This window comes from Lampris incognitus, chromosome 5, assembly GCF_029633865.1.
Source record: "Lampris incognitus isolate fLamInc1 chromosome 5, fLamInc1.hap2, whole genome shotgun sequence".
In the NCBI taxonomy this organism is placed as follows: Eukaryota; Metazoa; Chordata; class Actinopteri; order Lampriformes; family Lampridae; genus Lampris; species Lampris incognitus.
Genome location: NC_079215.1, coordinates 20,565,862 through 20,590,314, shown reverse-complemented (window position 1 = coordinate 20,590,314; position 24,453 = coordinate 20,565,862). Strand labels below are relative to the sequence as shown.

At 41.8% G+C, this 24,453-nt stretch overlaps 1 protein-coding gene across 5 annotated transcripts in view; it reads left to right on the top strand.

Moving 5' to 3' along the window:
• The window catches only part of LOC130112581 (phospholipid-transporting ATPase ABCA1-like), an 80,730-nt gene that overhangs the window by 396 nt on the left and 55,881 nt on the right, over nt 1-24,453 (top strand). For 3 of the 5 annotated variants that reach the window (XM_056280016.1, XM_056280017.1, XM_056280014.1), the window contains exons 2-5: nt 7,253-7,361; nt 8,704-8,797; nt 10,731-10,872; nt 11,523-11,641. In XM_056280016.1, coding sequence (XP_056135991.1) covers nt 7,296-7,361; nt 8,704-8,797; nt 10,731-10,872; nt 11,523-11,641 — 421 coding nt within the window. In that variant the 5' untranslated portion in view covers nt 7,253-7,295. Of the gene's footprint in view, nt 1-6,257; nt 6,550-7,252; nt 7,362-8,703; nt 8,798-10,730; nt 10,873-11,522; nt 11,642-14,499; nt 14,781-24,453 lie in introns of those variants that run through there. The other 2 variants (XM_056280015.1, XM_056280018.1) reach the window with 2 other exon arrangements.

Here is a 24,453-nt window from a genome sequence, read left to right as displayed (position 1 = left end):
ACGTTCTGCTTTGGCTTCGAACAATATCAGTATACTGAATGTATTTTTTTAAGAAGAGTCATTGCTTGGATAAATGTCAAAAGCGTGTTTTTGTTGTGGTTGAATGACTGTCAGCTGTGCGCCTGTCGGCTGTCGGTGTGGATTGGCATAGCGAAGCATCTGTCGCTCTTTTTTCAGCGGAGCTGCGCTGAATGACCGACAGTAACCCCGGTTCACTCGGAACAATGATAGAAATCATTGACTTGCATCTGTTTCTGTCATTAACTTTATTACTACTTGGTGGGGGGGAGAAATATATAGGAGTAAAGAGTTTTTTTTTCGTTTTCTTTGTCGTTTTGTGGAAGGTTGTTTTCAATTGTTGTGCCGTGGGGGCATCGATGCTGTTTATCAGGTCTTGAGGATGCGCTGTCAGTGGAATTTACGGTTGAGTGAGCCTTGGTGAACGTTGTCCATTTTGTGATTTTTAATGATTCTGTCATCGCTTTGGAAGTCACAGATATGGTCCTCCTCAAAACTCAGTCAAATGCCGTTTGAGGGCATGTTGGGGGGGGGGGCGCAGCCCGTCGCTGCTACAGAACACGTGAGTGTGAATTGATGGTAAACAAGCCGAAATTATGTCGAGATTCGTGTTCAACACTAGAGGCGCTGTGGCTTTGCACCATTTTAGGGCTACACACACAGCAACAGCGCAGCTCAGAGACCTTGTTATTATTGTTTTTAAAAACAAATGCGTTTCATGCGGGAGACCCACATGCCCATAACTGTAGAATCTCTGTTGGCAAAAGTGGCAATTGGTAGTCCACATGAGTCCATTGGCAGATGGTCATCAGTCCATTCAGTTATGCCACACCAATCTTATGGTGTTGTACATTGAAACAAGTGTAAATCCCCCCCTCCCCCATGCGTTGAGTAATGGCTTATTGTAAATTATAATGATTTTCTTTGTTCTTTTACGTTATTAGTATCCAATGCCTTATTAGACATCTGCTCAAATACTATGAAAAATATGTGAATGATGAAAATGTACATTTACTTGAAACAAGTATCTACTTTGGTTGTGGTGAGGTGTGTGTGTGTGGTACTTGTGATTTTGGTAGAAAGTGGTTCAGAAAAGACCAGGGCCATAGATGTACTGCGAGTCAAAGCAGTCCTCCAGTGAATTGAATCCATGTCGACTGAAGACCTGTAGAAAGCCCCCTCTGTGTTTATTGTATTGCTTTCTGTGCAAAGCTCACACCTTATGCGTTCTCAACTAATGCAAGCAGTGGACCCCTTTTTAGAGCCCAGAGTCATGAGCACTACCCGTCTTTCCTCAAGACTAAATTATTTCAACTTTTGCCAAGGCACACAGCTCATCAGTGTATTTACATGCAAGTTAAAAATGCAGTTTTAATCAGATTAAGGCAACAACCGTCATATACACGTTAATCAAACTGTCTAGATCTAAAAGATCTAAATCGACAAATGCGATTAACAAAGCTAGTTTTATTTGTCAATCATCAATTTCTTCTGCACACCTTAATTGTGCTTTTCGAAAACTAGTGCGCATGCGCCAAGTCTTGCTACTCGCATGACCCACGAACAACAGACACAGACCAGGCCGAGAGGCAGCACACAGCAATTAAGAATAGCGAACCGCCCACACAATTCCAATGTACAGGGGTGCTTGAAAGTTTGTGAACCCTTTAGAATTTTCTATATATCTGCATAAATATAACCTAAAACATCATCAGATTTTTACACAAGTCCTAAAAGTAGATAAAGAGAACCCAATTAAATAAATGAGACAAAAATATTATACTTGGTAATTTATTTATTGAGGAAAATGATCCGATATTACATATCTGTGAGTGGCAAAAGTATGTGAACCTCTGGGATTAGCAGTTAATTTGAAGGTGAAATTGGAGTCAGGCGTTTTCAATCAATGGGATGACAATCAGGTGTGAGTGGGCGCCCTGTTTTATTTAAAGAACATGGGCCTATCAAAGTCTGATCTTCACAACACATGTTTGTGGAAGTATATCATGGCAAGAACACAGGGGGGAGGGTCAAGAATTGATAATCATGGCTACAGAAACGCTGCGTGTGGTGCTGGCGGTCTTGTGTTGCGAAATGAAAACGAGAAGAGAGGAAAAACGATTGTGGACGCTTTTGCGGCAAGTGCTACTGGGGGATGATGACCTAGTGTAGCAGGAGTAATGAGTACCTGCATGTTAATACTGTAACGAACATGAATGAGTAGACTCGCTAGCCCTTAGCTAACGGGTCGGACCCTTTAGTTGACTAGTTAGCGCAGACCCGGGTTCGCTTCCCGTCTGCCCCCGGAATTCGCTACATTGGTGTTAGAAGCGGGACCGCGAGGCCATCAGAAGCGCGTGCGCCCAGAGGCGTGTGGGAGCTCACGACCATGCTACATACAAATACATTGAAGTTCGTCAAAATATTGTTACTGTTCCCAAGGAATTAATGTTCTAATGGTCTTTTAAATATAGAAACGTTTTATTGTATTCCTGTCGCCCTCTTGTGGTGTTAGTTGGCACAGGCTGTAATCAAGTTCACTGTAAACGTCACTCTCGTCCCTTTTCCCGCGACCGGCGACGAGAGTGGTGGGTAGAAGCTTTGCTCTGTCCCTTTTGGGGAATTAAAATGTTATAAACCACTTTGAAAATATGTTCCACACGTATTACGTGTTTTAGGAATGTATATGCAATGATTTGTGATGACGTGTAATTGTTATAAGTGCATACTGTAATTGTTTTATCGATATAAATGAATGGTGCTCTCCAAATTCACTAGTTTCCGAAGGCTCGCTGGGTAACTGCCGCACGAGCATTGTCTAGCTAGCGGCTAATACTAGCGTCATAAATATAATCTGCTTTACATGAACAGGGCTGGAGCAAGACATTCATAATAACAGCACCGTGCCAACGGATTATTCTTTTTATCGCCAGGCACAATAAAAACACTTGCATGGACCCATACAGCCTGACGAGTCATTTGCTGCTGCAACAGCATGCAGACCAAAGACTATGGGCTACGCTAAGCCTGGTTTAAACCAGCTACTCTTCCGGGTTGCCGAAGTGCCTCCACTATTTCTCGCCAACATTTAGCCTTAACTCTGTCATGGTCCTCCCTCGAGGAAACGCCATAGGGGTATTGCAGCAAATTCGGGGGGCAGTCCGAGATACCGTCGCCACAGCCGGGACGCGAACCCGTATCTCCTGCACCGCAAGCGACAACGTTAACCAGTCGACTAAAGGGTCCGACCCGTTAGTCAAGGACCAACGTGTCTACTTATCCATGGACGTTACACTATTGTCGCCATTGCTCAACGAACCTTTCGGTTTCGTGACAACAGCAAAAGCATCGCTTTCTCTTTGCCATGTTTCCGTATGTGCGCCAGAAAGCACTCTGTCATCCTATTGGTCAACGTCAATGAACACGTCACGGGAGAGCTCAGACTAGGCAGGAGATACAAAAAAATCCTCTGGTCGGTCGGGGCTCCCCCCGATCGGCAGAGAGGGGGTGGAGCAGCGATCGGGACGGCTCAAAAAGAGCGGTATAATTGGGGAGAAAGGGGGGGGGGGGTTGAGTTTAAAAAAAAAAATTACAAAAAATTCTGACATGCGTCGTAGGGCGTTCCAGGCGCCACATCGTTGTTCAGTTACGTCACACTACACGGACGGGGCGCCCGTTCGTCGTTCCCGACGTTCATAATCGGGCCCGACGCTGGAAATGTGTCGCCGACGTTAAAGTCGGGCTGAAATCGTGTAGTCTGATCCTGGCATTGAAATTGATCCTGTTACAATTTAAGTGTGCGTTGTCAACTTTCTTTTTTTTTGCGCGGCAGTAAACTGACACATTTCTGGAGGGAGGCTGTTCAATAAAATGAGGGAGCTTCATATTCTAACATTTCTGGAAGGGCGTCAAAACAAACGGGGACAATTTTCCGAAAAGTCTTAATGTTGGAAGCGGGGTTGCATTCAACTTGACTTCTGTTTCATAATTCGATTATCTAATGAGTCTTGTAAACTAGGGTCAAGGAGAGATTGTATTAGTGAAGCAGACGTAGACGCCTTAATCTTAGACACCTTAATCGCACTATCACGTTAATTCCGTTATTCACCTTAATTGGATTGACTGCATGTAAACATGATGAATGTCACTTTTAGCTCCACCAACCAATAAGAATGGAGGAGGGGCAGAACCAGAGAGGACACGAAATCACTAGATTTACTATGTCAAACAGAAAGGAGCGACGAAGACAAACAAAATTGATTAGTTGGTATTGTTGATAACAGAAACCCCAATGTGATAATTTGTATGCATAAAATCACTTTCATTTCTTGTTACCTTTTTCTGTATTGAAAGTAGTTCAGAGTAAGAGGAGGATGGCATTGTAGCGAATTCAGGGGACAACACAACCACAGGAACTACCGCGGACGGGAAGCGATGCTGGCTACTTATCCATGCACGTTACAGTATGATCCATGGGGGGGGGGTTAAGAATGAAAACTGAGTCATTCATTCATGTGTTGTACTTGAAATAATTTACTTTTTTTCACAATCTCAAATCTAGCCAAAAATCTTTAAGAGTGCTGATGTTAATTTATTTTGCACACACACACATACCCTCTGTAGTGGACTTTAACCATGAGTATGTGAGTTGCTTTACATGTCAAAATGGATGGTTTCTCATAAATGACAGGTACCCCACGTGAGGTCAGGGGAAGCTTTTGGGTGTCAGCTGAGCTTCCAGGGGTTCAGAGGTTGTCAGTGAAATCACTTCATTCAGTTTAACCGTGTTTTACTCTGTTCAGCGGTCAGATATTATGTGATTGAATATTTTTTCCACAATTTAAATGTGACGCAAATGACTTAATGCTCTCAATTAAATAAATCGGATTCCATTATTTCTTCAGCTAGCTCACACCTCTGGACAACAGCTAATAGGAATGAAATGACTCATGCTGTTTCCTAGAAGTACATCACAGTGTGTGTGTGGGTGGCACTGTATCCTAATTGTTTGCAGATCCCAAAGTCCCTGTTTGTTCTTTTTATTGTGAAAATAAGTACTTTCCACCACTGTTGTTTAATCAGGAAAAAAAATCCATTTGGTGTTTAAATTGTAATGATATACGATGACAGAACTGCCTTTTTACACTGGCAGATGAGAAGGGTAGACGGCTGAGGAGGTGGTATGGAAGCATACGTAGAGGTTTCCGAGAATACCCTATGTTCACCCTTTAGTTTGTATGCCTCCATTCGTATTGTTTAGATAACTTTTTAAAATGAATGTGGAGATCTATTTTGTGTTTTAGCTGGTGTCAAGTCAATGCCTTTGTATTGTCATTGCACAAGTGCAATGAACTTGAGACGTTGTAGTAGTCGTCGTTATATTAAAATTTTGTCTTCAGCATAATCACCTGTCCTTACGGTCAACAAAATGGGGCGGAAAATAGAAAAAGTATTGACAAAGCAATGCAAAAAAGGCAGACTGATAGCAGCGACAGGAGTCCCTCCCCCAGCGATGACTTTATTATAAAAACTGTGAGAGTTGTCTTTCGAATGAGATGGCTGTGCATATGCAGTTCAAAACTGCATTAAACTAGATTCGATCATTTTACAAGGTAAGAGGTACAACAACTATATCCAATTGACCAAATACAAATGTGAATCTCAAATGCTCTGTGCAGCTTTAAAATGGGCTTAAAAAAAGACCTTTAACAATGCCTCCGATGATTCTCTATTGCGCTGTAATTGTCACTGTCTTTATGAGCCACTATGCGTTATTGTGTATAACTAGAAAGGAAAATGAAAATGGATAACAGGATGTCTTTGATAAAACATTTGGGGAAAATGTCCCAACACAAACATCAAACTTGGCATGGAATTTGAGAACTGCTGTGATGCATAGTTAGGGGACCAAAATCCACCTTTTAAATGATGTCCACACTGTAAGGAGTGGAGGATGAAAAACTAGAGTGACCATTCTGCTGGGAGTTTTGGTTTTCTCTAAATTGGAGGGTCTCATTGTTTGGTGAATCGGTGTTGCACAAAATCAGGTCAAGGACTATCGAATCCACAAACACTGACTAACAGACAGTTGGCAAGAAAAGCTATGCCACCCCCACAGATCAGCATGTGAGTAAATCTCTCATGTCATCATCCTAAATCAATGTCAATTTTATATGCATCTCGCAAGCAAAATTGTCACATTTCTCTTTACAGCCAAGCAGTTGTTTAAGGATGTTAAGGTGGAAAACCGTGAGAAATGAGAAGTGTGTCTGATTTGGTGCCGGTTTATCGGAAGTGAGCCCGCTTGCCACGTGAAGTCAATTCATATGTTAGTTTGTCTGGATTTACCAATCTGAATGGGAGTGGGTGGATGATAACATTCAAACAACCACCCCCACTTACCCACAATGTTAAACTCAGATACAGCCGACCTTTGGACAGATGATGGGTCTAACGTTCAGTAAAACTGTGAGCCCGACAATTGAGTCCTTCTGTCCCATCTCGTGCTGACCCTGTTTGTGCTCCTAGCTGGTCTGCATTTATTTGGATTTGATCAATTGTTAGATAAGTGAATTTCTACTTTTGATGATATTATGTCAATAGAAGCTATTTTCTGAGGATAAGCAATTGAGTTTCTCATCCTTGGTGGCTACAGAGCTGATGATTTGGCCCATTAATTTGCTTACTGTAGGTGATGCTCCAGCTGAACCTGTTCACCTCCTCCTTTCTTTTCTGTTTTTGAATGGTTGTTTTTCTCTTTTTCTGTGTGCCATTTGGCCAGTTGTAATACTGGGAGCTAAGCCAGTTATTTGGGCTATTTAGTGTTCATTCTTGGGAAAAAAAAGTTCTTTCCTTACAGACCATCTATTCTGTGTTTGTATCGTTTTAGCCACTGCATGTACATTTGCTTTTCACATACCTGGAGGTTAGAGTGCAGACTACAAAAAAAAAACCTCTGTCATTGTGTCAGCTGATTATGTGATGAATTTTTGAAAGAGTCACTAACAAGCTTGATGTCCTGACTGTACTATAATTTGCAAGATCGAGCATGTTTCCTTAAGACAACTTTGTAAAATGCATGTTTAGTCTCGAGGGAAAAAGCTGGACTTACTGTCCTTGTTATCTCTTGCTTGCTGTGCAATTGGAAATGAGCCCTCTCTTACCTGTTGTTGTGCATTTGAGAGCTGGACAAGTTGCAGTAGCTGATGCACCCTCTGATATGCTTGTTTCACAGTGAGGAGCCGGAGCGTGCTCAGCGAGGTTGAGCCGAAGGCGAAATGACGGTCTCCACTCAGCTGGGCTTACTACTGTGGAAGAACTTCACCTATCGACGGAGACAGACTGTAAGTTGGATTTGTCTTCATTTAATTATACATGCAATGGAATGTACTCTGAATGTACTGAAAAATTTCGGTCTCATTAAGGTTATTTGTGAGTCTGGTATGATTTGGTTGTGCCAATCTAACAGATTTTGTTGAATTACACATTTCAGCTCTAACCCCTACAGTTGCCAGTCACGTAGATTAGTCACAATAATGTCACCCAGAGGGAGACAATTGAACATTTTACCATGCAATGCCTAGATGGAAGTAGAACCCACATCCTTACTGATTCACTTTATGAACAATTCACTTTTGAGTCACTTGGTCTGAATACCATTACTTACAAGTTCATTTTAAATTCAGTGAGTCAACTAGCAATGTGACTGTGACATGTCTCTGCAACCATACATACCGAACACGATGAGTTCACTACTTTGTGTTGATTCCTGCTCTCAAAGTATTCATAAAAAGGACAAAAAGCTGCTATTCAGGTTGTTTTTTTTGTTTGTCTGTTGACACTTGATTTAAATATACCAGGATGTATGTTGAATTTCACTCTTGTGTATTAATTTCAACAAAAGAAGTTGTAGCTGCTGGTGTAACACAACACACAGCTTTGTTTTTCCCCCTTTGTTTTCATTTACTTTTAAATCAATTCACTCTTCTTTTTTTCCTTGCTATGTTTTATTTTTCTTGTTCGTTTCTTTTACACACTGCTGTTGATCCAAACCAGAACAACCTCTTGGCGACAGCGGTTGCCAGGTGGCAGTTACTGTCGACACGCAATCTAATTTATACTTAATTCATACCAAACACCATACACAAACCACTGGCAAAGAGAGACAGTATAATAGTTTCCTTGACCCAAGAATCGCTGTTTTAACAAACCCTGCATGGCCAAAATAATAAGCTACGGCTTTTGGGGAGACTTGTCGAACAGACAGACTTGTGCAGACCGCCGATGGCGCTCTCTTGCTTTCTATTGCTCTTATTCTTTCTCTCCCTGCTTTGTCTCAGTCTCCAACTTAACCTATATATTTCACCCACGTATGGTCTGTATACTATGCACAATAAACAGCTTAAAGGCCCCGCCACCCCCACCCAGACACTACGACATGGCAAGTCGTACATGAATTGACCCAGTTCAGCTTGCGAAAGCAAGAGTGCTTTCATTAACAGGCCACGAGGCGTTGAGTCAGACATTAACATTTTTCAACGGGAAATGCCAACGAAGATGAAGAAAGACTGCAAAGAGCTGTGGAGGACAAACCAACTCCTGACTGTCCTGACGTAGCCTATCAAACATTTCGTGGGTTGTAGCATCCTAATAGTGTTCTCTGTCTCTAATATATTCCTCTTCTAGATCCAGCTACTGATCGAGATTGTCTGGCCCCTGTTCATCTTCTTCATCCTCATCTCAGTTCGACTGCACTACCCACCCTACGAACAACATGAATGTAAGGGAAGGGAAAAGATGCGGAAGGTTTTTCCGTCTGACAGAACAAAAAAATGGATGGGGAAAATTGATATAGATGGATATGCATATAGGAAGAGTGGATGAATTGAGAAAGGATGGGTAAATGGTTGTGTCCCATGTTGATTCATCATGTTTTTAAAAGCTGTCCTTAAAAGTTTCTGAAATTTGAAGCATCCCCACCCACAAAAAGAAGCACACGTTGAAAATTGAAAAGCAACAGGAAAATGTAGAAACAGTTTCAGGTCTTTGATGACGCTCTTCATTGGAGACGTGCTAACACCAAAACATTAAAATCGCTCTTTTGGCAGTAAAAAGGAACAGGGAGTTAAGTGACATTGATTTATGTGTAGCATGTATGAACTTTGCCTCAGTTGTCCGTTATTCATTCATAGGAATGTAAGTAGTTAAAATATTCTTGTCGCTGACATTTTTTCCAGATGCAAGGTTGAAACAGATTTCGAACAGAATAAATGAACCAGGAGCTCACTTGCTATTCTTCTTGAGAGGCATATACGCTTAGAAAGAGACATACTGAAGATAACCCCTCACCATGTCAGGGCAGAAGATAAGCTTTTGTCAGACCTGCAATGTTTCTTCTTGGTACTGAAATAGCAGTCTATTGCTGGGAAACATATTGTCCTCTGAGATCAACATGTTAGTCATCCAAGGTCTCCATGTTATTCTCACAGCAGAACTTCTTCGACTGGTCGATATAAATATATTTGTTCAGTACGAACCCTTGATAAGACCTTCAGCTCTCAGGGAAAAAAAGCAATTACAATATTGTTTGTGAATGCCACTGGTTTTCCAACTCTGACATAGTTTCAGCTCAACACTTCATAGTTAAATTATTTTCTCTGTTAGGAACGTACAAAAAAAAATGTCATTTTGACATGTTTTATTTTTGGGTCAATATTTGCAAATTCCTCCATAAAGCCAAGAGATGATGAAACTCTTACTCCCTTTTCACTTAGCCAGCTCAAGGAACAAAATGAAACACCAATTCCTAATTTTGGGAAATGAAATTCCCCATAGAACATAACTTTCTTATTCCCAAGTAATGGATATCAACCCTTGTTCCATCTCACAACTAAATAAATGCCTACAGGGCAACAATTTAAGGAATATTGTGTTCCTCATTGCTTTGTATATACAACTTTAAACTTCTCTTGGGCTATAGGGGACTTGCTGTGGAAAGTTTGGTCATTGTTTTAGCAATTCAAGGAAGCTGGTTTGAGAGCCTTGATAGAACAAGGTTTTTCAACTCAGTATAAGGGGTTTGATCACAACTGGTATATATACATATGTGCAAACATACCAGTACATATGAAGACCCATAGATTTGCATGCCATGCCATTTTTGTTCCTCAGCCACACATGTAAGCTTTTTGAGCCAATTGATGGCCTTTTTTTGCCCGCTTAACAAATACCTCCAACGTGGAACAAAAGCATTGCTCACAACTAAAACCGTATCACAAGTAAGTCCCAACCCAGTGAACTTCACACAACTGGGTCAAATGCCTGACCCCAATGATGGTTGTCTGTTCAGCTCGAAAGCTAATTTACTACAGTGAATTGCAGCAGTAATGGGGAAGCTGGCAAATGAGTGGTGAGATGATGGTGAATATAAAGATATAGCCTTTTAAAGTCTAAGCTATGTAACTGCAAGTCTGTGTGTGGTGTGTAGTCTAATTCTATTGTGTGATGACTCGCAGATGCATTCCTTTTCAAAAGATATGCCAAGGACTGTTAAAATCAAAAGATTTCACCCCTCTGACTTTGAAGGAGACAGATGTTAATATGACAACATCTGTTAATCACAACCCCCCCCCAAAAAAAGCTGACATCTTTAAGTCCTGTATGGGACTCTTTCTCCAACCTAACAGAACTTGTTCTTTCTCTTACCTCATCAGGCCATTTCCCAAATAAGGCCATGCCCTCAGCAGGTACCCTGCCTTGGGTACAGGGCATCGTCTGTAATGCCAACAACCCTTGCTTCCGTTACCCTACCCCCGGAGAGAGCCCCGGGGTGGTGGGCAACTTCAATGACTCCATGTAAGTCAATGCCCTGTGTACTCACTACTACGCCTGTCTGTGTTGGTGGAAAAAAGCTCCTCATTTAATCGTTTTGCTTGTTCCCAATAGAGTGGCAACTGATAGTTTTATTTTCATTATCGATTAATCTATCACTTATTTTTCAGATTAATATTTTCCAATCAATTGTTTAATCGATGATATATCAAAAATAATGATGAATGCCCATTACAAGTTACCAGAGCACAAAGTGATGACTTAGAACCGCTAACTTGGTCTGACCAGCAGCCCAAAAAAAAAAAACCCTAAGGTACTTGTTTAGTATGAACATGAATCACAAAAATGAAAGTAAATCAGCCTTTATGAAGCTGTAACCAGCAATTGTTTGGCCTTTTTACTTGATAAATGTCTAAAATGATTAATTGATTACCCAAATTATAGTCAATTAATGTTCTGTCAACTTGACTAATCAATTAATCAACTGTTTCAGCGCTAGTTTCTCAATATATTTTGGGGTTGGCTGTAAAAGCTTATCTGCTGGAAATGAGACTTAAATTTTAGTTTCCTATTTGTAGACAGGGGAACTTAAAGAAGCAGTTTGTGATGTTTTTATCTGATCCTGTCTTTCTAACACCAACTTTTCTCTCTCTGGTCTTTGTGAACATCATCAGAATCTCCCGTCTGTTTGTCGATGCCAAGAAAATCTTGCTGTACAGTCAGAATGACAGGAGCTTTGAGGGCTTCAAAGGACTGGTGAGGGCCCTGAGAAAACTGCAGAAGAACACTGCACGTAAGGATCATTTTTACTCATTCCAATGTTTTTGTTTTTTCAATTTTGGGCACTAAGGTCATAATGTTTGGTCACTGTGTATTTATTAATTCGTCTTTTGAGCGTGGTCACCAACTCATAGCAAATGAAGTAACTATTTCTATTTGTCATTTACACATCTTGTTGATTCATGTACAGTGCAAGCAGTGGATATGGCGTCCTTTCAATGCGTTTAGTACCTGACTGAGTTCAGTAGCTAGTACTGTGCATTATTTGAGTTTAGGAAATATTTGGGCTAATGTAAAACTCAGGGCATCTAAGTAGATTATTATGCTTTTGACATGAGCTTTACATTTTTGTTTCTGTTGGGTTGAAAATCTTTTAACCTCTTGTCGAAAACAAAGCAGATTATGGCCAGGTTTATCTTAAAGGTGCTACACACGATATTCAGCATTTCAGACCAAACCAAAACAAACCTTTACCCTCCCTCCACATTTTTGGCTATTTTGTTGGATGGAATATTGTTTTTATTTATTTATTTTCAGTATAGAGTTATTTACTAACAGTAATGAATACAGCTTGGTAAGGAGCTATTTCTTCAATCTGCCGAGTGACCTAAATGCATGTAATCTTTAGCTTGCTAGATATCCTGCTAACGCTAGCTACCTCATATGCACGTGCGATGCACTAACGTGCATGCATGGCCGGACCGGCTTCCAAAACAAAAAATAGAGAAGCTCAGATTAACACACACAGAGGGAGTGTGACTTCATTCTCTGCTCAGGACACCACTATCTCTTTACACAGTAAATATTTGTTTCTTGCTATATTAATGTTAATTAATGTTCAAAATCTCGTTTATGGCACCTTTTAATAACAGCACAGCTAGCTGAAAATGGTGATCCAAATAAAAAATGGAAAATGGAGTTAAGGTTTAAAGATATTCCTGTTTTAAATTTATCACCTTTATTAGTTGGTGATCTAAGATCAACATGCGTTTTGTTCTCACCCAGAGGTCTGAGCTGAAGGACTAAATATCAAAAACTGGCTGTGTGGTCTTGGGTCCTGTGTCAGGGGAGGGGCCCCTCCCTTCCGCCCCTCCCTTCCTTATCACTCTCAGCCAGGTCCACGGCGGTAGGGCTCTTCACCCGGCAGCCTGTGGACATGCATGTTTCCCCCTCTTTTCCCCCTCTCATTTCATGCCAGGGATGGAAGTAGACAACAGGAAAAACATAGAGAATTATGTACCACCCTGAAGAATCAAATCTAGATATAGCTGGCCATTTAACGTGTGTGTGTGCGTGTGTGTGTGCGTGACATGCATTTTCCAGGCTGGGCAGTGACTTCCTATTTATGATAAAAGATCAGACATTCTCTAATCAGATGTGCTTACTACTAATTGCCACGCTGCACGTTATTGTCTTATCCATGAGGGGTAATCTTATCCACATATTCAAGTTAGAATTAGATAGCCCCTTGAAGCCAGACTAAATCCCGCTACCTCAGTTTTTGCTATGCAAACTATTAATCTGGAAAGCATTCACTGAGATTCAGTTGAGCCTGGCAGAAATGTGTTGGACCAATCTGTGAACTATGTGGAGCGGTTTAGATGATGATGACGACAATGAACACTGCTGTATTTTGAAAACGCCGACAATGGTGGCAGTAGGGGAGGTTAGTGTCGATGCTGCACTAGAAGTAGTTTTATCAGAACTGGAGTTCATTACTTCATTGAAAAGCATTGAAGACCCTTCTCAGATGTAACTAGCTACATGGACTGACCTAGCGATAATGTGGCAATCCAGTTCCACATCAAGGTGTTTGTGGCTCTGGATCAGCTGTTAATTGGTCAATTACCTGCAAAGTAATTTTGGCCTACGTACGTTGGCTACACACCTAAAAAAAAAAAAAAAAAAAGCTTATTGAGCCATGCCAGACCACAATGAGAGAAGCAAAATTTGTGAGCTGGTTTCATGAGTCAAGCAATTTTTAAGCATCAGGCTGCCATATTTGTGGTTTTACCCAATCCGGTTACTTTAAAGGATGATTTATATCGTCACAGCCAATGGTTCTCTGGCAGCTTGCCTTACTCGATCGTTGTTGCTTGGTTTTGTGGAGGAGGGAGCAGTATCCTTTACAGCAGTTTTACAAAATGAGAGAGGGACACAGATGGACAGACGGACTGACGCACTAGCATGACCTTGGCTGGTTTGAGGCGGATGAAAGGTCATGTTTCTAAAATAACTTATTTGTTGATGTCTCCTCCATGTTTACCAAGTTAGATTTGGTAACTTGCCTCACAAATCGTGTAGAGCAGTGGTTCTCTCTCAATCTGGTCCTCGAATTGAGGAAAAGAAAAAAAACTCCTTTTATTGGAGGCTGGAATAACTGGAGCAACAGGTAAATGTAAACTTCCTAAACTACCTGGCAAAATAAGAAAACCAGTACTACTGGTGGTGTTTGAGGACCTGATTGAGAACCATTGGTTTAGAGGTCTACGTTTAAGTCACCATTTATTTTTACTTGGGGTGTGTGTGTGTGTGTGTGTGTGTGTGTGTGTGTTTGTTTGTTTGTTTCTGTTCAGTAATCAATATGACTGGACGCATACACTGATGAGCCAAAACATTATGACCACTCGAAGGTGACCCGAATAACGTTGATCATCTCCAAACAAGGGCACTTGTCAAGGTCTGGGTAGATTAGATTGTCTGTCTGTTACCTGTCAAATTACAGTGGCTTGTTGGTTTGTGGTTTGCACACGACACTGAAGTGTGCTGCTGGGATGGCATCCAGTGCTATACCTGTGCCCCCGTCCATAGGGTAAGTGGTTGTGTCAGGAAGGGCAGCCGACGTAACATGTTGCCTAATCATTATGCAGATTGACGAGACCATACCGGATCAGTCGAGGCTTCATACAGGATCGGTCAAGGCCCATGCTGACAACGGCCGCCATTGGTGCTGTGCCCTCACAGGGTACCAACGGAAGTTGTAAAATCCGCTGTGGTGACCCCTAAGAAACAGGGAACAAGCTTAAAAGAAGAAGAAGACTGAGGCCTGCTGCCCTGATATGATTTTACTGGGTCGTTTCCTTATGCTGATTGCAAAATGCCTGGCATGCGCATCCAAGTTAAGATCAAACTCAATTCATCAACATACTCAGGTGGGTAAGAACAAAATTGGCCCATGTGCACGTTTCATGAATCCCACGTAGGATTTTCTTGTTTTCCTCTTATTGCTTTGTGCAAGAAAAAATATAAGAGAAAAATAAGAAAATGTTCATGCATGAGGCCCATTGTTCAGCAATGGCTTGAGGAACATGACAAAGTGGTCAAGGTGTTGCCCTGGCCTCCAAATTCTCCAGGTCTCAATTTGATTGAGCATCTGTGGGATGTTCTGGACCAACAAATCTAATCCACAGCGGCTCCACCTCGCAATTTACAAGACTTGAAAGATCTGTTGCTAACGCTTTCATGCCACATACCACAGGACACCTTCGGGAGTCCATGACACAACGGGTTGGCACTATTTTGGTGGCACACGGAGGATCCACAGCATATTAGGCAGGTGGTCATAATTTTCTGGCTCATCAATGTAGATGGACACCTGATGAACCAGCTCTCCTTATCTCCTGCTCCATTTGTACAAGGCAAAACAAAAATCCCCTACTATTATAAGTAGAGTAGTAATAAGGTATACATGTAGACTGCATGATAATGAAGACCTGCAAGGTCAATTAAATGAAAGTGTATCAATAACAAAGCAGTGATGCAACTATAAACCATTGTCAATCCTTTAAAAAAAATGCAAGTCTAACAAGATTCCATTATTCTAGTCCGTTTGTTCAATTTTTTTTATATGTGTAATAGCAAAAGGCGCATGTCCCTACCTATGTGATCGATGGGTAACTATCAATCTGCCAAACTGACTCGAATGCCTCAGTTTATATAAACTGTTCAACCTCAATGGGAGTCCAATTCTGATTCGCCATCAGAAATAATCCAACAAAGTAGAGGAAGAGAGAGTTTCCTGTTGTGGTAACAGTCTTCTAGCCCAGATGAAAGGTTTGTGTTATGTAACGGCTTCATGGTTTTAAGTTTTCATCTTAAAATTATTTTTTTGGGTCAGCTTTTTTTTTTTTTTTTATTGGGATTACAATTTTATTTTTTTTGGTCCAAGTTGTCCTTTCTTACTTGTTTTCTTTCTCTTCTGACTTCTGTTTTGTACATTATGTCCATGATGTCCTCAGGGGAATATTTTATGGATCATTTATTTATTTTTTATGTTTTGGTTATTACTACAATGTTGCATATGAAAACCAGTCAACTGAACAATTTTGGTAAAAGAGTCTGCTGAAAAAAGTGTTATCCAGACATCGGCCCTCTTAATTATTATATAGGGCATCTTGCATCTGTGCACAACATCATTGATTTTTTTTTTTATGCACATTTTTGTGAGACCTTGTTCTTGAACACTTATTTTCTTCAAATCCGCATGAAAAAATAGTAAAAAAAATGTTTGATCTTTTGGTTTTTTTAAGAAGGGCAGCAATACAGTGCAAATAGAGGGTCAACAGAAGATCGCCGTAAAGGAAAAACCTTCGCTGTACTGTAATCGTGAAGTTTTGTGGATCAAAAGGCCGATAGTGGAGTGCCTCGCATGTCTGTAAAGAATTCATCAAACCCATAAGGGTGGAAAATGGGGTTTACAGAGAAGAGGTAGGGAGATGAAGGTGGTGTGGGTGAGATCAGAGAGAGCGATTCAAATTGATGGATTTTCAGTTTTATTTCTGTTACTCAATTTCTAAGCATTGATTTAACCAGACATGAAGTAAGAATACATTTTTATTTTTGTTGATGCCCTTCTAGTAGATCTGATTCTTTTCCTTATCAGGATATACATGCTGGGTGGCGCAGTGGGTAGTGCGGTCGCTCACAGCAAGAAGGTCCTGGGTTCGAGCCCCGGGGTAGTCCAACCTTGGTGGGTCATCCCGGGTCGTCCTCTGTGTGGGGTTTGCATGTTCTCCCCGTATCTGCTTGGGTTTCCTCCAAAAGTCCAAAGACATGTAAGTCAGGTGAATTGGTGGTACTAAATTGTCCCTAGGAATGAATCGGTGTGTATGTGTGTTGACCCTGTGATGGCCTGGCAGCCTGTCCAGGGTGTCTCCCCGCCTGCCGCCCAATGACTGCTGGGATAGGCTCTAGCATCCCCGTGACCCTGAGAGCAGGATAAGCGGTTAAGACGATGGATGGATGTACATGCTGGAGAATAAATCAAATAGATGAGAGGGAAGAAGAAGTTATGCATTTCCATAACAGGTAATGAGATGAGGAATTACTTCTTTCATGGAAAATACTTGAATGAATTGGAGATGACATTTGGTTTTGTGTTGGAATCTTAAATCAGGCGTGACATTTTCTTAAATCTTTTTTTTTTATTTGTCAATTGTGAAGGAGGATGGAGGATTTGCACAATAGATTAGAATATTTAAGAATTTGGTCAGTTATTGGTCCGAGTTTTATTTTCTGGTTGGCTGTTTAAAGAGACCCCATTTTATTCAAGTGACGGCATCAGCAGAAAAGAAAGAAGCCTGCCTTTATGAAATGAAGGCCTTGGAACCAAACCACCATTTCCTTCTTTATTCAATATTCATGTGATACACATGCACCCACACAATCCTGCCAGTTACTTTACTCCTGATTCTCTGTAGTCACATGTGAACAGCTGAACTTTGACATGTAAGGGCTGACCTCTCGTAAAAATGATCATCTATGAGCACATTTCATAACACTCGTTTCAGTTCCACATTCTCTATTGAGAGCATCTTATGAGCTGGCTTGCATACACATCCCATTTGAGAATGCATTAACCACCTCCACCAGGCGGTAGCCCGGAGGGGCGTGTGTGTGTGTGTGTGTGTGTGTTTGGGCCCTGTGATGGCCTGGCGGCCTGTCCAGGGTTTCTCCCCGCCTGCCACCCAGTGACTGCTGGGATAGGCTCCAGCATCCCCGCAACCCCTGAGTAAGGATAAGCGGTTTGGATAATGGGTGTGTATGTCTGTCTGTCTGCTGCTAATCTCGTAAACTACTGGACCTATCAGCCTAAAAAAAAGTGTTGTGCAGTTATGACTGTATGATTAATAATCTCTCGTGGTTGCAGTGAGTAAAAACCTTCGAAAAATGTTTGCTCTCGCTGTTGCCCCTCACTCTCCTCATTCACTCTCTAGCTCGCTCAACCAACGCTGCTGCTTTCTGTCGCTGCTCGCTCTTGAGTCAACCGTGCGCATGCGCGACTCGCATCCACAGCTGAGTTGGATCGGGCAGCTTTGGTGTCAAAATCCAAAACTTTATGCATTCGGGTGTGAGTCTTGAAAGTAAATTAGAAGTCAATCGTATTTCGCAAGCCAGCAAATCATGATCTCAGCACAGGAGAACTGGAAGAATACTGGATGAACCCAAAATACGCCTTAGCTGGAAATAATCTCAGTAGCTACAATAAAACATTTCTCATGGTTGAGCTATGTTTCTTACCGTTGTTTTATGAATGAACGTTAATCGGCAGAGCAGCCATTCGGTGTCATTCATTTTATGTCATGAAAAGCGTGACAGTTAACACAATTGACATCTTTTAAATAGGTCTTTTTTAATCTGTCATTTGTCAGATGTGGTTACTTTTGTGCGAGGGTCAGCCTAGGAGGCTGCCCATCCACAGACTGAGAGGCAAAACGTTTTTATTAGGTGGATATTTAGTGCCACATAGTGATGAATTTTTTTATTATTATTTTTTGCATGTTTCCTGTTCAGTCGACTTGGGCGCTGTATAAAATTCTTATAATGGCAGAAAAACATTGTTTTTTCTGTCGTTTTGGGCGTGTATTTCCCTTTTCCTGGTAGGCGGAATAAGAAGTGGTTTGTCTCTAAGTCCGAGCACTGGAGAATGAGATATACGTACATACAACGCCTGGTGGAGATGTGCAATCTACTGATGGCACGTTCTCTAGTTAAGAGGAATGCCCTTTTTGTAAACTTCAAACATTCTTCAAGCTTTGCAAGGGCTAGGACAATGTTGTTGTTACAGACCGTTCATAGACTTAAGTACTGGGGTTGGTGGATAAATTGTTGTGTGATTTTTAAACTGGATAAACCACTTAAAGGTAGTCGCCACCAAGATAAGCTTGTTTAAATTTGCGAAGTGTTGTTTAGTGTCATTTTGCTTTTTCGAGATGGGAATGTTGCGCCATGGGGGGGTCATTGTTCCGGTGTTAAGCCAGCAATGGAGGTAGTCACAAAGCCAGATCGGTGTCTGTGTAAACTGGACAGCCAGCAGGACAACACGTCACGTTGCCTGTGCGTCCGGAACGCCGGCATGTTATGTAGAATCACATACTGGAGCGCATTTAAGCTGCCTTTGTTTGGTTCAGTTTAAAAGAACAAAACCAGCATAAAGACGGGTCTTTATTATGCGGGATCTCTGTGTAAAAGTGACTAATATGTTGGTAGGCTATTCCTTGTTAGCTTGGTGGAATTAGCAATGACAAAATACCCACACACAGATTAAGATTTGCCACTTTTCTTGTTGTCTTAACGGCTAAAATCTCCTCTATAGTCACTTAGGTTGTACAAACACACACACACCGGATCGTCCAAAAACAACAAACACAGAGCCAGATAAGGGTGTCTAAAAGTACACACACACCTGTTGTTAACCCACAAACAAACGCCTTTGCTGACACCACAGAGTTGCAAGACTTTCATTTTCATGGTGAGGTAGCTGTTAGATAGCCTGTTTTGCTCTTATGTTGCATCCAACCCTTTGTGTTCCCAAGAGTCCTTGTCTTCTGTGCACCATGGGAATTGTAGTTTCCTGAAGGATGGCTAATTAAAACTAATTGCCATTCCTCAGTTGTTCACTTCTGAAGCCTTGGGTCTCTCAATCTCACACACACAAGCAAGTAAACAATTACCAAACATGGACAAGTGGGGAGAGAGAGAGAGGTCTATGTGTAGATATGCATAGAAGAAACAGAAATTAGATACTCATTAGCAAATAGGCAGATGTCGAGGAGCTAACTGTGCATTCGCATGTGCACACACAAAGACACCCACACGCTGTTCTTTTTTCCTCTATTCTAGACACTTAAATGTAGAGGGCTTCTTTGTTTTAAGATGTACCTTATTAATCCCCATTGGGAAATTCCTCCTCCACATTTAACCAATCCTAGCTGTGTAGCAAGGAGCAGTGGGCAGCCACTGTGCAACAGCCGGGGACCCACTCCAGTTCTCCTTGCCATGCCTTGCTCAGGGGCACAGAAAGGAGTATTAACCATAACATGCATGTCTTTGATAGTGGGAGGAAACCAGAGCACCCAGGGGAAACCCACGCAGACACAGGAAGAACATGCAAACGCCACACAGAAGGAACCTAGGACCTTCTTGTTGTGAGGCCACTGTGCTTGTTGTTTTTTCATGGAGCTACATGAGAATGCAAATCACTCATTCTAAATAAAACGGTAACTTAACTTGAGTAGTCCAGAATCGGGAAAAGAACAGGAATTCCTAGATTGGACAAAAAAATGTAACAAAATGCATTAACCTCTTTTCTGTGTGATGATGATGATATGGAAACACAAACTAGGGGTTTATAAGATAATGCTACTATTGTAAGTGATTACACAACCAACACAGATGGGAGTGCTAATGATGAAAGATGTCTTATCTCTTGCCACCTCGAGGCTTTGTTGGTTGGGGGGGAAGGGTTGTTCGCGAGTTTGGTTAAAAACTCAGTTGCTTGGTCATCAAACACATACTGTTCATTTCTGCTGACTATTATCTGGTATCAGAGATGACTAGACCTCAGTTTTCTATTGCAGTAGAAGCACAGTAAGCTGTTAGAGAATGGGGGAGGGGGTGTATGGAAAATATCGTCACAATAATCAAAGAAGCTTTCACACGACATCTATAAATGACTATCTGCTTAGATATGGGAAAATGCCATATTTATGAATCCAGATAAAGTTCGTCACATTGAACTGTTGTTAAAATTGTACATCCTCAAATATGTCTTTAGGTAATAGAGTCTTACTATCATAAAATTGCATAATAACTCATGACCTTGAGGAAGACACTGAACCCCCTAACTCAGGGGTCGGGAACCTTTTTGACTGGGAGAGCCATAAAAGCCAAATATTTCTAAATATATTTCATTGAGAGCCATATAGTATTTTTAACGTATAATAAATTAAATATGTCTTACTTTTAATGCGACTTCTGGTGCTGCATGGTTTTGCTGATGGCCTTGTAGTCTGGTTCATACGTGGTGAGGTTGAGCTTCATGCAGGCGTTGAGGCTTCCATCAGTTAAACGTGAGCGTAGGTTGGTCTTAATGTTCCTCATATGCGAGAAAGACTGTTCACATGCATATGTAGAGCCAAACATGGTCAATACGGCAATACTCACGCTGCATTGTGTGGTATGTCACAGGAAGCTCGTTCCAAGTTTTAAGAATCAGCTGGTCTTCAGGTTGAAGATTTTTAATTTCTGTCCACTTGTGTTCCCTCGCCAGCTCTGCTCGCTGTCGCGCAAGACTTTCCAACTCTCCATTAAGTGACTTGAACTTACTCATCCACATGTCTGATGCCTTCAGGTCAGCAACTTCCAGCTCAAAGTCTCCGATAGAGACGCCGGGGATGCATGTCAGGTCGATTTTGTCCACTGCACACTCATGTGGATGAGTGATGAACTTGAAAAGACCAGTGCGCACGAAATTCTCCAAAACGTGCTTTGAATGACTGCAGGAGATTGAACGTAAAGCCAGCTAGCTGCTGGAGATCCAGATGTTGAGTGGAGTCACTTGCTAAGCATGCATCTCTAAATTGTTGCAGTCTTTCAAAGTGCAGAAGACGACCTGTTTCAATGTCCCTGAGAAAGACTTCCAGCTTGCTTTCAAATGCAAACACTGCTTGTTGAAGGGATGAGATTGTATTTCCAATACCTTGCATTTTCACATTGAGCTGGTTCAGATGGCCAGTTATGTCCACGAGATAGTGAAACTGCAGGAGCCAGTCAGTGTTGTCTAGCTCAGGATGCTTGACGCCTTTCATTTCAAGAAAAGTCCGGATTTCACTCAGGCAAGCTGCAAAACGGCTGAGCACCTTCCCCCTTGACAACCAACGCACGTTGCTGTGTAAAAGCAGACCGGGATAATGATTCCCAACTTCTTCTAACAGAGCTTTAAACTGGCGATCATTTAAAGCTCGGGCAACAATAAAGTTGACCACTCGAATGACCAGAGACATCACCTCGCCAAGCTCCTGGCCACACGTCTGAGCGCAAAGCGCCTCCTGGTGCAGGATGCAATGAAAACTTAGGATGGCTCTCTTTTCATGTTCACGGAGAAGCGCTACAAATCCTTTGTTCTTCCCCAGCATACAGGGTGCACCATCAGTACAGACAGAAATAAGTTTATCCATCGGTAGTTTTTTTTCTTTAGCAAACTCCATGAAAGACATGAATAAATCCTCTCCTCTTGTTGTCCCTTTCATTGGCAAAACAGCCAAGCTTTCCTCACGCAGTGTGTCACCTGCAGCATACCTGGCAATGATACTGCACTGAGATAGATGGCTAACGTCTGTTGACTCATCTAACGCGAGAGAAAAGTATGTCCCGGCGTTTATGTCCTTAATTTGTGTTTCCTCGACTTGATTTGCCATCATGATGCTACGATCGTGCACAGTTCTTGCTGACAGGGGCATGTCTTTTATTCGTTTGATTATCTTGTCTTTATTTGGGAAGTCATCAAACAGTTCATTGGCCACATCAAGCATGAATGTTTTGGCATACTCGCCATCTGTGAATGACTTTCCATTCCTTACTATTGCCAAAGCCCCCGCAAAGCTAGCGGAATTCCCGTCACCTTGCTTGGTCCACACACGTAGTTGCTGCTGACTCGTCTGCACTCTCCGCTGTAGCTCCTCGCATGCCCTTTTCCTGCTGTCCCCCGCTGGATATTTCGATGCAAATGAAGCATGGTGCGTATCGAAGTGCCGCTTTATATTTGACCGTTTCATCGATGCAATTTTATCATTGCATATTAGACATACCGCAGATCCTGCTCTCTCCACAAATGCAAATTCCTCTGTCCACGCAGCCTGGAATGCATGGTAATCATCGTCTTTTTTTCTTTTCGCCATCTTTTCCGTTACAAGGGTTGAAGCGGATAAACTAGTTGGCTATCTGATAAAATTGATTTCTTCACCTTTACAATGACCCGGACATGCTCGCGAGCCATTGGTTCCCGACCCGACCCACGGGTGACCCGTGAAATTTATCTTCAAAACTAATTTCTGTTTACTTTAAAATGACACAGTATTATTAAGAAATATCACAAGTATTTTAAAATCAGTTCCAAACTGATTTTTTTGAAAAAAAAATAATTTTCAACTCAAAATTGTCTGGGAGCCATATGCCGTCACCGGAAGAGCCATATATGGCTCGCGAGCCATAGGTTCCCGACCGCTGCCCTAACTGCTGCTGATGAGCAGGTTTGGTGGCTTGCATGGCAGCCTCCATCATCAGTGTATGAATGCGTGCGTGTGAATGGGTGAATGTGAGGCATACACTGTAATTTGCTTTGAGTGGTCTGTAGACTAGAAAAGCGCTATATAAATGCAGTCCATTTACCATTTGACCATATCTCAATTTCATATAGATACAAGATGAATGATAATATTTGATTATTGCTCAGCCCTAGCCCAGTGTTGGTTCTGTGTTGACACAGGCAATGAACAAGTTTGACACCTAAAGTCATCAGTATTTAATGAATTATTTAGCTGATCTTTTTTCTCAACATTCTATCATTTGTCAGTTTGCAAGAGACAAGTGTTTCTACAGTATATGAGCGTGGTGGTAACTGGACACAAGATATTGGTCTAGTGATATGTTGTAGCTCCTAATTTGTTCCATGGAAAGTTTGAAACAAGATGGTGCCATGCAGTGGAGACATGGTGCTGCTTTACCTGTCTTTTTTTTTTAATGTTTTTGATGATTCTCTGGCCTGTAAAAATCACTTACGTTTGCTGATGATACAACACTGGTGAGACTGATTCCCTGTAATGATGAGTCAGCTTATAGAACAGAGGTCTCCGACTGATGTAGCAGTAACAATCTGGAAGAGAACATCAACAAAACTAAAGAACTTGTGGTTGACTTCTGTAAAAATCAGGGAGAGCTACTACCACTGGCCATTTAACAACACAACCAGGTGGTAGATTGGATCATTTCAAATTCCTTGGGACTACAGTCTCCTCCTCCAGAAGAAAGCTCACGAAAGACTTTTCTTTCTAAGGCAGCTTAGGAAATTTGGAGTGTCAAGGGTTGCAATGTTACAGTTCTACAGAGCTGTAATATAAATTGTACTCACTTTCTCAATCACTGTATGGTATGAAAATTCTACAGCCCACAAGAAAAAAACTGTTGGACAGAGGCGTATGCACAGCTTTAAAAATAATTGGCTGTGAACTCCCCACCATTTCCGGATTGTACATATTCACATTCAACAGAAAGGTTTCAACATTTTAAAGAACCCCTCACACCCAGTCAACCCCCTGTTTGATCATCTCCCTTTGGGTAAAAGACTCCACAGTGGGGCATCTGGCTGGCATGGCGGTCTATTCCATTGCCTACCAACACAGGGATCGGTGGTTCAAATCCCCATGTTACCTCCGGCTTGGTCGGGTGTCCCTACAGACACAATTTGCTGTGTCTGCAGGTGGGAAGCCGGATGTGGGTATGTGTCCTGGTCGCCGCACTAGCACCTCCTCTGGTCAGTCGGGGCGCCTG